Below are 14647 nucleotides of genomic sequence, written 5' to 3' on the forward strand. Positions count from 1 at the left end.
ATGAGTATCGATTGTTTTATATACATTTTCCATTAATTTTTCCAAACAACCCTTTGAAGTGGTTATTTTATATCTACTACAGATATGAAGGAATAGATTAGCATAGACATTTGAAAATTCTCTCAAGATGTTAGAACCCAGCAGAGCTGAGATGAAAATCAAGAGTTATCTGATTGAATCTCTTGCTCTTTTATAGTTGGCACATGTAATATCTGATAAAAAAAAACTCATTTGTTAAATCATGCAAGAATTTTTGGAGGTGAAATGATTAGATTATGAGAGCTGTACCCTCACTAATGATTAATCTATTTGATGTATTAATAATTGGATGGACTACTGGGTGATTGTAGGCAGGTGGAGCATGGCTAGAAGAAGTAGGTCAACTAATAAGATGTGTCCTAGGACTATATGTTGTCCCTGGCTTCTCTCTCTTTCTTGGATTCCTGGCTGATCTCTGGCAAGCCCTTCCACCATGATGTTCTGCCTTACCTCAGACCAGAGCAATGGAGTTGGCTGTCCATGGCCTGAGGCTCTGAAACTGTGAGCCCAAAATAACTTTTCCTCCTCTGAATTGTTCTTGTCAGGTATTTTAGTCATAGTGACAAGAAACTGACTACCACACTGGCCAAGCTAACTGGATGTTCCTTTCCCACGTAACCAAGCAATCCACTAAACAGAGTATTTACCCTGGGCCAAATGTTGTACTGGAATCTATGGAGAAAACATAGAACACCTTCCCTGTTATCTCAGTATGAATGCCTTGTTTGGCAAGACAACCAGTCTGCATAGAGATACAAAAAAGATGAACCCCAATGGACAAGAATGTAATGATTGTCACTGTTTAAAATTTCAACATATCAAGTTCTATGATTTCATTGTGCACTGAAGACTCCATGGTATAAAGAAGCAGGTATGGGTAAAGTTGCTCTAGTTCAAGAAAACATGAGGCAGGGTCAATTTAACAAAGTTGATTGTCTTCTCGTGTTGATTATTTTTAAAAATTTGAAAACTTGATAACATTTTGATGTATTTCTTTTTCTTTATTTCAGTAATTAGTACTTTGCTTTTATAAAATGAAGGTTTTGATGTGTATATAATTTTGCATTTTTAAAAATTAAAATGACAGCATAAGCAATTTCCCCCTATTAGTAGATACACACACACACACACACACACACACACACACACACACATACACACACAAAGGATTGATGAAAGTATAGTAGTCAGAATAGAAGGAACTGAAGTACAGGGGAGAACCTGATCCAGGATGAGGGTGCCACTTTGGGCTAAGTCAGAGCTGGCAAGAATTGGACTCCAAATGGTCCTGGGGACTGAGGGGTTAACTAGAGGAGTTGGCAGAGGTCATATGCCAGAATGCTGCCTGTCTATCCTCTGGGCAATTCAGGGTTGCCACCTGATCCAAAGGGCTGCTCCGGGGAGCCACGTGAGTGAATGCCAAAGGAAGGTCATTCAAGCATCAGAGAATCCATTTCCAGAAGCAGATTTGTTTACTAACTGGGAAGGCATCCATCGAAACAGAGGGAACAAAAGAGTTTTTCTTTACAAACCAGTCCCTGACCCTTGCCTTTAGCAAGGGTTCCCACTTTTCTTTGGCAGCCTTAATTCTGCTCTATAGCCAAGTACAACTGAGCTGGCAGAGAGCTTACCCTCTCTGGTTGTGCAAAGCTAGAGGCTGAGGTCAGACTTGCCATTGTAGAATAGGAGTTTGGGGACATGCAGATAAAGTAGAGCTTTCATTTAAAATTTTAACAAACTTTTATGTTATATATGTGGAAAAGCCATAACTAGATTAAAATTTAACATTATGGTACTCTCACCTGCTTCTTATCCCTTCTCTTTACAATGCAAAATCTCTCCTACTAAATAGAAATTAAAATTTGTATAATTCACTACCAGAAGCTCTTCCTAAATTTAACTTCCTAAAATTGACCAGGTAACTTGTTTACTGTCAGTGTCGATTGCAACTGCCCACCTTTTGCCCTGTTTTAGCTAACTGAAATTTCTTAGTTTTTGCTTATTTTGAATGTAAAATTATCAGCCATCACAGTTATCATTATTTTTTCAGCAATTTACAAATACACAGTATTTATACTGTGTACTTATATTTCAACAATGTTTGCATTTGAACATATAAAATACATAAAGAAACTGCTACTGCTAGTTGCATCTAGAATGTTCACCTATACTTAAAGAGAATAGTCAAATGTTTACAAAAAATCTGAATGGTTTACCTTTCTCAAAAAATTATTAAAAATGATGGTTTACATATATGTCATGTGAACAGTGATTGTGCACCAGTGTGGGGTGTGAGGAATGCTGAAGTGGGCGTTGGGCTCTTTGGCTATTTCTCTAAACCTGAAGAAAACACTAATGCAAATTCAAATATATGCCTGGAAAGAATTGAGCCAGAAAGTGTGAAGGCTAGTTGAGTCTGAGCCCTGGCCCTGTTTATTTTTCACATGTTAATTTAGTACCTCTTGTGTGCCAAAAATTCAGTCAAATACTAAATACACAAATGAGGAAGGGAATACCTCTTGTTCTCAAGGTGCTTACAGTCAGGGGAAATTGAACAGTTTATATAGCTGCTCTAAGCTCTGGTCTCCTGCTCTAAGTCTATGATAAGGAGGTTCATAAAAGTCAAATTAGATAATAGGAACCATTAATATTTCTTGTACCAGGTGTATCATATATTCATTAACTCTAGTTGTCCCAACAACCCTAGGGTAGATAGTACAGTCTCAGGACTATGACTGGAGTGTCTCTATTTGAATCCTAGTTGGCTGTATGGCTTTGGCTATGCAATTAATCTCTCTGTTCTTCAATTTACTATAAACTGTGACAATTATGTAACTTCTTTCACTGAAGATTGTACCTTCTGTAATAGATGTATAGAATTCAGCACAGAAGCTAGCACACAATAACTATGCTACTGAAGTTAACTATTATTAAAATTCAGTACCATGTACCCCAAAATAAGCGGGTAGAGAGAGACTATGTAATTTATACAAGACCACACAATAATAAGTTGTAGAGATGACTCTCAGCCAATATCAATTGGTTGCCAAAACCTTCATTTCCACCCATCATTTTGGGTCTCTAAAAATATTTTTAGAAATGTAACTATTGGATAACTTTGAAGACTATTTATGGGTGGCTCCTCAAATCCAATTTCTTTACTTTCCATCCACATCCCAGACCACCAAATTGAATCCTTTAGCATGTGGATGTGGCCTGGTGACTGGCAAGGCCAAGTTGGTCCCTGTTCCCCAGCTGTTGGTTCATGGAGAGGAAACCATTCCACCAACTTGAGATCAGGAGTTTGTCTCCCATGGCCGAGCCAGGCTCCCATGTGAGTGTGGAGCTGGACCACTCACTGGACCACAAGCATCCTGACCTACTCCCTCGCACTGAGCAGACCCAAAAGCTAGTTCACTGCATCTGATTTGCTTGTGTGACTTAAGTTAATTTGCAGAAGTACCCTCTTATGATGGCGGAGAGGCTGCGAGGACCTGACAGACCACAAGATGGCCAGGAAAAGAGCAAGAGACGGATCCTGAGGTACACCAAGAGGGCATGGGCTCCTCTAGATGAGCAGCTGTTTCCTGGCTCTGAGGAGGAAAGTCAGACGGTCACCATCCCCCTGCTAGGTGAGACGGGCATTCAGGGCTATTCGTGAAAGGCCCTTCTGGGGGTGGCAAAGGATGCAGGGCTTTGGGTTGGAACAAGGGCTTGGCTTTGAGGAAACCAGTGTTTCTGACTTGATGCCAGATCATTCTATAAAATGGACACTCTGGTTTTCCACAGAGATTCAAACCACAGAGACTCTGAACAGAAGTTGACCAACTAAGGAATGAACTCTACTTCCTTTCCATTCCAGCACCCCCTCATCCCAAGTCTCAGGGACTTGAGAGCTGAATGGGATCCAAGTTTGTTTCAGGACATCATTTTATTGAAAGGTTCTTGGGGTCTGGCATGAGACATTAACAATAATGTTAATAATTTGAAGGGTGATAAATAGAAAATATTTCTCCCTCCCCTTCCCAAGATGTTAACTGTTGGATGTCTTTTTTTTTTTCTTTTCCCATCAGCTAATTTATTCTGTCCTTATGGCACCTTGATTGAAGAACAAACCCACCTCTAAGGCCCATTGGCTTTTGGTTCAGCTGACACCTTGTGAGGAGGATAATTCAGGTGCCCCAGTGTTAGGAGAAAATCAAGGGAGATCAGCCCAGGGTAGATAGCAGCCAACCAGAACAGAAACAAATATTTAATAAGAAATGTTGCCTTTATATCCTTTCTTTATGCCTTTTGACTTATCTTTTGAGCCAGTGCTAAAGATCCACCTTAAAGACTGGTGCCTTTTTAACACAGGGTGCCTTTGGCAATCCTGGAATTCTAGTGCAATTTGTCCCTGGAATGAATGCAAATTTCGTTTCTAACCTGGCAGAGAACTCCTTGCAAATAAACATCACTGGCTGCCTGCCTTAGGTAAATGTAGTGATTCAATCAGGAGAGGCTCTGTGGTGATTTACACCCCAAAGAGAAAGACAAAACTCTCATATTCTTTTGCGCCCTTTCTATTCACACCAGGTAATTTAAAAAATTATTCTAGCATCTTTTGCTCTAGACTGATTTATTTTTCTCCTCTTTAACATTTTCTTTAATTTTTCCTAAGTTTCAGTCCTTTGGCAAGTTTACACACTCTTCTCAGGAAAGGATGATTATGGAAAACAGGAGGTTGTACCTTCAGGGATAAAAAATGAATATGCTTATAGAAACATGTGACTAAATATGTAGGGAATTGAGCTTTTGAGTGATGACTGGATGACACAGTGGAGTCATTTGAGCTGGTGGTGGTGCTTTGACTAACTGTGCTGTTTCTTTCTCATTTATAGAAGATTCCAAACAGGAAAGTATCCAACAGTGGCTAGACTCTGGATTCTTGTAAGTGTTTCTTTGTGTCTTCTATGTTTCTCTTGCAAAGATCCATGACAACCATTTGGGTAACCCTGACTGGACAAGGTGGGATGCTCATATTCACTAGGTACTTGAAGGATTATCCTATTATTGCAAAAGATTTATATCAATTTAAAAGTACAAAAGAAAATGCTGTTTGAATCCCTGACTGTTCACTGCTTTCCAGAGGTCCTCTTTGCATAAAATCTAACTGCATTCACACATGTCAGTTTAATTAAAAAGCAATTTCGTACAGTTTGCTTGCCTACATTGTTTGACTCACAGTACTTTTGTTTTTTTACAGTGTCTCTGTAAATGAAAACTTTCAACAAGTCACCGATCATACTGGTAAGACAAGAGAACCCAGAACAGTTATAGTTTGTGGTGCTGACGATGAGATGTATGTGTGAACGTGTCTATGTGAGAATTATCAGAGGTTTCTAGAAATGGAACAGACCTCAATCCTTCTGTTTGATTAATAAGACACTCAGAAGGCAGAATGGGTAGTTGTCTCCTGAGCACCAGGTTAGGGACTGAAATCAGGGCTCCTGTCCTGTCATCACTTGACTATAGCAGGACACTTGCTGGTTTCTATGAAGATGTTTGCAGGGATATAATTGTGGAAATCGTTTGCTTTTTCCCTTGTATTTTGTATTGTACTTTTATTTCTTAATCTAGCCTCTATTTTTGGTCTCAAAATTACACTTACATTTTTTCTCTCTCATGATACATTTGTTCTAGGGAAGAACAAATGACTAAATCCTAAAGCAAACAGTGCAAGTATTTATGAGGCAAAAAAAAAAAAAAGTATGACATTTGTCTTGCTAAGATTTGATAAGAACATTATAAAAAGAAAAAGAAATGTAATTACAGGTCTCACAGATTTCATCTTTCATATATGAAATTTCATATTTCATAGAATCTGAGATCCCTCAATTACAAAATGTACTTATAATTACCATTCAGATAGATTAAAATAAAAGCCTCTTGGTAAATGAAAGGCATCCTGATTTTGTAGATATTAAAATGTGAAAAATATGTTTTAAAATTGATTCCATGTCATAAAGAATGCATGTGAGGAAAAAAATTGACATAAATTAGAAGTTCAATGATTAGAAGGGAAAATGATCAGTCTAGTAGTAACTAACTTTGCTGGTTTTAATTATCTCACTCACTTCCTCTATGGAGATTTTAAGTGAAGTTTGACCATTGTCTACAAAACAGCTTACTTAAAAAAATCCTCAGTATATTATTGAAATTTCCTTCCTCACCAAGTTTTCATTTTTCTTTAATATCAAAGTTCCATGATATCTAAAGTTCCAATAAATCAGATTGAAATACCCCTCTATTCATAATAGCTCAGACTCAAGGAAAAAAATGCAAGAATTTAAGAAATCCAGCTGGGTATTCGATGGCCCTGACATTGTCTCTTGCCCTGGTGATGGTGAGAGCCTCACTGGTTCTGGGGTCATCAGTAACTGTGCTAACATTGTCACTTCCCCAAAATTAAAGTCAAATCATGGCCTTGCTTCCTCAGAACCAGGTCAACAGACGACAAAGGCACAGATAGGATAGAACCACCTGGAGGAAAACAGGGCCATCAGCAAGGCTAAGCTCCGGGAGGCCCAGCTTAGATTCGGCAGCTCTTTCATCTCCAGCAAGACTTTCAATAATAATCGAATCGCTTCTTACAAGTTTAACTGAGCCTTTCCCTTGACCAGCCCCTTGCTCATCGATCATATATTAAACTCAGCAGCTAGGATGGGAATATGGCTAGTTCTCATTTCTTCTTCGCAGATGAAGAATCTGGGCACTGAGTGGTCTAGTGGTCATAGCTGGTTAGAGACAGGTGGAGGAACTGAAGGCCCAACCTTCCATGAGCCCCTCCATGCACCGGCTTCGGCCGGGATGCAAGAGCTGCACACTGAGCTCAGGGAAGCCCAGAGTCACCTGGGAAATGTGGGTGTGGGCTCTGTGTGAAAAACTGGTCACCAGAGGTCATGGAAAGGGTATCAGGGAGAAAAATGGTGGCGGAAGGAAAAGGAAATTCAGAGGAGGAAAGGTGTCACTACTGGAGAAATTATCCTGCCAAAACTCTTAAAATCCTGATAGGATGCCAAGTGGACATGCAGAAGGTTGTCAGGGCAGCCATAACAAATGAGTTCTAATCTGATGCTTAAAACACAAGAAATTTATTCTCTCAAAGTTACGGAGGCTGGACGTCCAAAATCAAAGTGGCAGCAAATCATTCTTCCTCTGGAGAATCCTCCTCTGCCTCTTCCTCATTTCTGGTGGCTCCTGAAAATCCTTGGTATTCCTTGGCTTGTGGTTGAATCATTTTGTTCTGCCTTCACAAGGCCTCTTCTCCCTGTGTGTCTTCTCTTCTTCTGAGAACACAGGTCATTGAATTTAGGACCCACCCTAACCCAGCATGAACTCCTCTTAATTAATCAGACCTGCAAAATCCTTATTTCTAATTAAGCCCATCTTTAGAGGTTCTGGAAGGAAATGAAATTTGGGGGAACATTACTAAACTCACTGTAAGTGGAATTCATTCTGAGGCTTCTTCCTCATTGATTATTTCTGAGGCTTGGCACATGGAAGTGGTATTAAGAGCCAAAGGTCTTGTCAACTCAGTTCTAACTGGATACCTTAAACACAAGAATTTATTCTCTCATAGTTATGGAGGCTGCACATGCCTTCCATGGGAAGCATTCTGCTGGGCCTATGGGCCCTGCACTGGTCCCAAATAAAATGGCTTCGGTGGTTCTGTTCCTGGGTTTCTCCCGAGCCTGTGATGGTCAAGCTGAGACCTCAGTCTGTTATGGTGATTCTTTGGCTTTTGTGCTCTTGTATGGCTACCTACGGTCTCATTTTTATTAAGCTAGCATCTAGTTGACCCATTTTATACCTCATTCATCACCCTGTGCTAGGTAAAGCTTCTAACCTTTGGCACTTCAGCCTCTTTATCAGTAGAACTGAAACGGGAAGGAAATTAATATGCATTGAGGGTGCACATGCTAAGTTTTTCCTGCATATTGCTTCATTTACCAGAACCATATTCTGAGGTGAATATTACTACAATTAAATTTTTAAAAAAAATATTTTCTGAATCGTAGATGGACACGGTATCTTTTTTTTTTTTTTTTTAATCTGGGGATTGAACCCAGTGCCTCATGCATGCTAGGCAAGCCCTCTACCACTAAGCCACAACCCCCTGCCCCTACTATGATCAAATTTTGCAAGAAGAAAAAAGAGACTGAGAAAAGTTAAATACCAAAGTAGTTCAATTAAAAGGTAAAGGAATTGAGATGTGAACTTGGACTGGTCTGTCTGTACGCCTCTTGCCCTCTCAAGAAAATCAGTGGTATTTACTATACACGTCACACATGGCAAGACCTGAGAGCCCCAGCATCCCTGCTGGAAAGTCAGCACCCCACGAACAACAGGAGAGAGAGAAGGAGCCACTGGCACTGTCTCCAAAACTTCTCAATTGAGTGCACCAGCTCTCTGGGATCACTACATGGTCCTGAGATTAAAAATTTTATATGGGACAACACTACTTTTTAATGTCAATCAAGTGTCTATGGAATTGCAGAATGGTCACATCTAGATCTTAAAATTGAAAAAAAGAAACATTTATCAAGTTGACCAATAGGTACAAACTCGATGAATAAGTTCATGAGTCCTGATATATAGTATGGTGATTATAGTTAACAATCCTATATTATATACTTTAAATTTGCTGAGGGGGTAGATTGTAAGTATTCTTGCCTGAGGAAAAAAGTAACTGTGTGAGGTGATGGTTTGTTAATAAGCTTGATTGTGATAATCATTTCACACTATAGATCTATATATGCACATACACATCAAAATACATTGTACACCTTGAACAGATATCATTTGGTCAATTATACTTTAGTAAAGCTGAATAAATATATCAATTCATCTGGAAAGCTCTAAGTAGTCATTTTGCTTAGATTTCAGAAATTTTAAATTAAAAGAAATTAAACTCTTATGGAATTTGATGTGACTGAAAAACTAATGCTTGAAACACTCTATGGTGGTTGTCTTTTTCTGATACTGTGTTTCAGATCTCCATACAATCTGGACTAAAATAATGATTATATAAGTACTATGATTAGTGATTATTATTAATTATCAAATACTTATTGTGTATTTTAAGACTATTTCCAAGTACACCTCAAGCAAAACAGCAGGATGACTAACTTTATTAAATACTGAGGAAGTTAGATATTCAGAAAGGTTACAGGATTTGCCTAAAACTACACACCTGTGAAAGATAAGAGACATGATTTGAATTCAAGTGTGATTTCAAAGTTCATGCTTTTTCTATCAGAAACTAGTATGCCTCTCAACTTCACTAGCTGGTAGTTGGTGTAAATCAACTAATCTGCCTCTAAACTGCACTAATGGTAGTGGGTGTAAATCAACATAAATTTTATCTCTAGCTTGTCCTTACTTCTGTGAGTCAATTTGGGGTGGCAGAAAAGAACTCTCCCTGAATTTAAGATTTTATGCTGAGACATGCACCAAAATGTATTCCATTTAAACCTACAGGTACATAAAGTAGATTTTAGATCAAAGAAAAATTGATTAACAACAGTTCTAAAAGTAAGAAAGAGGTTCAATACTATTCTGAAATTAATCTATAAATAACTCCTGTAACTCAAATTTGTATCAAGTCTCACCATTTTGCAAGTTTCAATTATGTTATTAAAAAAAAAAGTTGTTTCCCAAGTTTGGGTGGATTATTGCTACCATCTTGGTATCATAGGATCTTTCTGCAAAAATGACTCCAGTAGAATTTCTGGGAGCCATTAGATGTTACAGGCATTTTCATGAATGAGTCCCCTTCACTGTCACTTGTGGTACTCCAATAGAAACCTCTTTGGCATTACCTCATAGAAAAGTTGTCTTAACACTTCCTAAGCATCCTGTTCTTCTGCTCCCCAGGGACCACCATCATTGCATTAGAGCCCTTATACTGCTCTATTTCTTGCAGAATTTGTAGAAATGCTCGTTTTTATACTACTGCCTGACTCTATCACCTGGGGATTTAGGCAGTGATACTAGTGTTTTATGTTACATAAAATGCATGAAGGAAGTCATCTTACAGTTTATTCCTGCAGTCCATATTTCTCCTCACACCTTTGACTTAGTCTGGAGACTGGAGAACAAACATGCTGTCCACTCCAGTCCCTGCACACAGGCACAGTGGTGCTGACAGATCCCCTTTTGTCCCATTCTTCAGTTTTTAGCAAATACATATCTAGTTTTAGATGCTCCTTTAGGATTGGAGATAATGAAGAAAATAAATGTGGTGCTAAGATAGACAATAAACAATTAAGTAAATATGTAACAGCCAGGAACATAGGCATTGGGGAAGGCATTTCAGCAGCTGCCTGAGAGAAGTGAAAGAGAAGGACATTTGCTTCTCTCGGGGAACTGGACTGTTCCAGGCACAGGAAACAACATGTGCAAATGCTGTGGGGTTGCATATGCCGTTTGTATTCCAGGAAGACCAAGGAGGCTAAAATGGCTGCAGCTCAGTGAGCAAGGAAGAGAGTAGCAGGCCAGAGGTTAAACAATTAGCTAGAGCTGGCACAGTGACACATGCCTGTAATCTCAGCAGCTTGGGAGGCTGAGGCAGGAGGATTTTTTAACTTCTAGGCCAGCCTCAGCAACTTAACAAGGCACTAAGCAACTTATTGACACCCTGTCTCAAAATAAAATATAAAAAGGGCTGTGAATGTGGCTCAGTGGTTAAGTGCCCCTGGGTTCAATTCGCAGTACTCCCCTCCCCAAAAAATAAATTAGCTAGAAGCAAAATAATTTAGGGCCATATATATCCCTATAAATACTTTGACTTTTATTCAGCATGACTCCTTGAAAATAATTTAATTAAAAGGAGTGGCATGATCTCGATTCTTGAACAATTCTGCTATCTAGTTGGCTGCTATTTGGAGAACAGACTATAGGCAGTGGGGAGCTGGAAAAGGTAGAATCAGGAAGCCCAGTTAGGAGGCTAATAAAATAATTCAGAGGAGAGAGGATGGGGACTGACACCAGGGCACTAGCATTTATTATAGAGATAAGTGTTGGATTCTGGATTATTTGGAATTTAGGACAGGATATGTTGATGGATTAGATGAGGGGCATTAAAGACAGGAGAAGTCCAAGAGAACTCTAATGATTTTTTTCCCAGGCATCTAGGAAGATGGATGGCCATTTACTGAGATGGGAAAAACAATATAAGAATCAGCCTTGGGGTAAGAGATGAGAAACTCAGTAAGAGAAACTCAGTGTTAGACATGTAATGATTCAAATGCCTAATAGATATCCAAACAGATACTACCAGGGAGGTAGTCAGAAATAAAAATCTGGAGTTAAGGGGAAAGTGACTGGTCATTTAGATGGTGTTTAAAGCCAGAAGATCAGATGAGATCACCAAGCAAGTGAGTATAGAAGGAGGAAAGGTCAGGAAGATATGGGGAAAAATAACAAAGAGAGAAGGAGAAGGATTGGATTATGAGGTCCACAGAGAACCAAGAGGAAAGAGTCTGGAAGAAAAGTTGGTGTGTCAAAGAGGGAGCGATCAACACCATCAGCTCTTGATCATGGTTATAGATGAAGAGGAATGACAGCTGGCCCTCAGGTTTGGCAGTGGAAGCCATTAGTGACCTTGAGAAGATCTGTGTTAGAGTAGTGCTGGGGAGAAAGCCTACATGTACAGCCTTCTCATGGGAATGAAAGCAGAAGAAGTGGAGACAGAAAACTACTCTGAGAAGTTGCAAGGTGAAAGGGAGCAGTGAAATGAAATGATAACTGCAAGAAAGGAAGACAAATGCAGATTTTCTCTTTGTTGTTGTAAAGGGGTAGGAGTTCTTCCCAGATTGTGGATTTTAACCCCTTGTTGCATATATGATTGACACGCGTTTGCTTTCACAGGTGGCTGCTGCAGCAGGCATACAGGGTAAATAGGCATGATCAGTGACTGAGATGTACTAACCTGCTTGGTGCCTCTGCCTGGCCTTCAGTGGGACAAACCTTGGCTGCCCTCTGGGACCTCTGCTCTTGGGGCTTTGAGATCTCTTCCAAAGAAACATTGCTCACCCAAGCTTACTTGCTGACCAAAATTATTTGTGTTTCTCCTTTTAATGGTGCCAATACCTTCCCTTATACCTTCTTCCCATGTTGATTTTAATCACTGCTAAAGACTATATGGGTGCCCCTGCTCATATCCCAAGTCAGACTAAAGAAATTCCTGAAGGATTCTCTTCTTACTTCTGCGCTGTCTTCTGGTGAACATTAGGACATTTTAGCTGAGTGCTCTCACAGCCTTCTTTTTAAATATCCCCATAGAATTTGCTGCTCAGGGTACATGGATGACTTACAAGGAAGAGCTCCTAGTCATCCTTCAACTGTTTTCTCTTTTCCCTTTCCAGGAATACCCACCACTGAGTGCAGAGTAACTTTGCTTAGTGCATACCAACTGCACAAGCAGTTGATTCTCAGTTTGGTCACAGTCAAGATCCACAAACCTTCCTACAACCATAACCATAGGATATTCAGAGCCTCTGTGGGATCCCTCATGGTGCTCTAGGGATGATGGCCACGGGTGCTCAAATTCCTCTTTCCAGGCCGCTGACTCATTCTTAACCTCAGACTCTATCTAAGTATAAGCAAGCCCATAGAATGTATCCTGTTTGTGGCAAACTTGTTCCCAACACCAGAAAACAAATTAAATATCAATACTACCCGACAATGGGAGTACATTGTCATTACAATGCAAAGGTAAGACACATATAATGAATGCATGCTTCAACACATAGGTTTATATAATTGGCAGTGGTTTAACAACATATCCAAGCATCACTATAAGTGAAGAAACTAGAACTATCTCCTATAGCAAAAAAGGCAGTTTGGCTCAAAGCTCTGCTTGGTGCTAGTTACTACTTGATGGGTAACTAATTTATTTGTCCTTTTTTATATGTAGATATTTTGTTTTCAATCTTCAGAAAAGAAGAGTAAAATTTATTTCCAGGAGGAATGTATCAAGTACGAAGAACTTGGAAAATAAAATTCTAAAACCCGTGCTCTTTTTCATAAGAAAATGTCAAAATAAATCCAATTAAACAGACTAAATGTCCCCTTAAAGCTTGTCAAGATAATATGTCTAGAGCAAAGGCCTGTTCTAGGTGAAGGGTACAAAAATGTAGAATGTGAGACTTATACTCTCAGGAATGTCACTCACTTTCTAGGATCTCACAATTCAAATGTAACCTACACCAACTTTTCTACAAAACCTTCTCCTCTTATCTCTTTTCATTGCACTCCTGGTTCTTGAACTTCCTTCATCCAACTCCTCTTGCCTAAAGGTCAGTCCCATTCTGATAACTTCACACAATTTTCTGGAGGCCTGAACCAAGCCCCATATTCTGTATGAAGCCCTCCCTGACTTCTGCACTGAGACACTATTTCTCTTCTGAACACCCGTAACATCCATTCTGGGTTCTAATCAAGAGGCAGTTCTTCTGTGCCGCCTCACATTATGAGGGATATGATCTTTCTCCCTGAAAACAGCTGAGGTTCCTGCTAGTGTAGGAATCGTCTCTCTCCAAATGTACCAAAAGTAGTCAATAAAAGAATCTTGGTAGATCAAAATGAAGATGAGGTTGTCAGGTTGAGAAATCTCAGAAGGGAGATTTGAGCTAACCAATCAGAAAAAAAATCAAGAGGCAGAGCAAAAATGTTTAATTTGGTGGAAATAAAAGGAATTTGAACAAAATGAGAAGAAACTAAACAGGTGTGGGAAAGTAATCAAGCTGGAGATCTGGTTTCAGGCTAGAGAACAAGGGTAGAACTTTCTCTGCTAAATACGGTGTGGTCAGATTATAAATGCCTTTAAAATCCAGAATGAAGGAATCATGCTTGATGTCATAGGACTAGGATGGCACACCTCTAGTTCCTCTTCAAATGGATAGATAGTTGTAACCAGAATGAGGAAGATTTGGGTGGAGGATCTCTGTTCCCCTGAAAAAGATGGCATGAATAATTTAGAATAATAATTGCAGGAAACCATATGTTACCACCTCTCTGTTGTGGTGAGTTCTGAACTCAGTACAGTGAGGAGAGAAATGGCAGACCTTGGTGCTTATCTTGGCAAGGGGAAGAAGGTGCACATGTTGGGAAGAAGTTACAGGACTCAGGTTTGAGCTGACAAGGACTTATACTGGGCTTAACAGTGGAATGGGGAAGAAGAGTCTCACCATCTCAAAAATAAACAGATACCGGGTGGGATGTGGGGAGAAGAGACCAGCATTCCATTTGATTTAATGTTTTGAGCATGAGAATCAGGCAGAATGTAAGAATCTCGTTTTTGTAAGAATATGGGCTAATAATTTGCCAATGGAGACAATACACTGCTGACTGCCTTTACTAAGTATCGTGGTCACGCAGGAGTTAAATATGCAGAAAGCTGCAGAATGCTATTATTTTAGAGCCCTGCAAAAATGTGATTTGATTAGTCTATTGGACGATATTCCAAAGAACCAAATGTCTTCCATGAATCAGTCAGAAATGCTTAGGAAAACCAAAATAAAAAATGCTTTCTAAGCCAATAAAGGTGCTAATTAGTGCCTTC

General features: G+C 39.4%; 1 protein-coding gene across 1 annotated transcript in view; it reads left to right on the forward strand.

Moving 5' to 3' along the window:
* The first annotated feature begins 3490 nt into the window (after positions 1-3490).
* Positions 3491-14647, forward strand: part of Itprid1 (ITPR interacting domain containing 1) — an 86372-nt gene continuing 75215 nt past the window's right edge. Inside the window, exons 1-3 of the mRNA XM_076853892.2 lie at positions 3491-3671; positions 4920-4968; positions 5285-5328. Coding sequence (XP_076710007.2) covers positions 3509-3671; positions 4920-4968; positions 5285-5328 — 256 coding nt within the window. The 5' untranslated portion in view covers positions 3491-3508. The remainder of the gene's footprint in view (positions 3672-4919; positions 4969-5284; positions 5329-14647) is intronic.

The sequence above is a fragment of the Callospermophilus lateralis genome, chromosome 1, assembly GCF_048772815.1.
Source record: "Callospermophilus lateralis isolate mCalLat2 chromosome 1, mCalLat2.hap1, whole genome shotgun sequence".
Lineage (NCBI taxonomy): Eukaryota > Metazoa > Chordata > Mammalia > Rodentia > Sciuridae > Callospermophilus > Callospermophilus lateralis.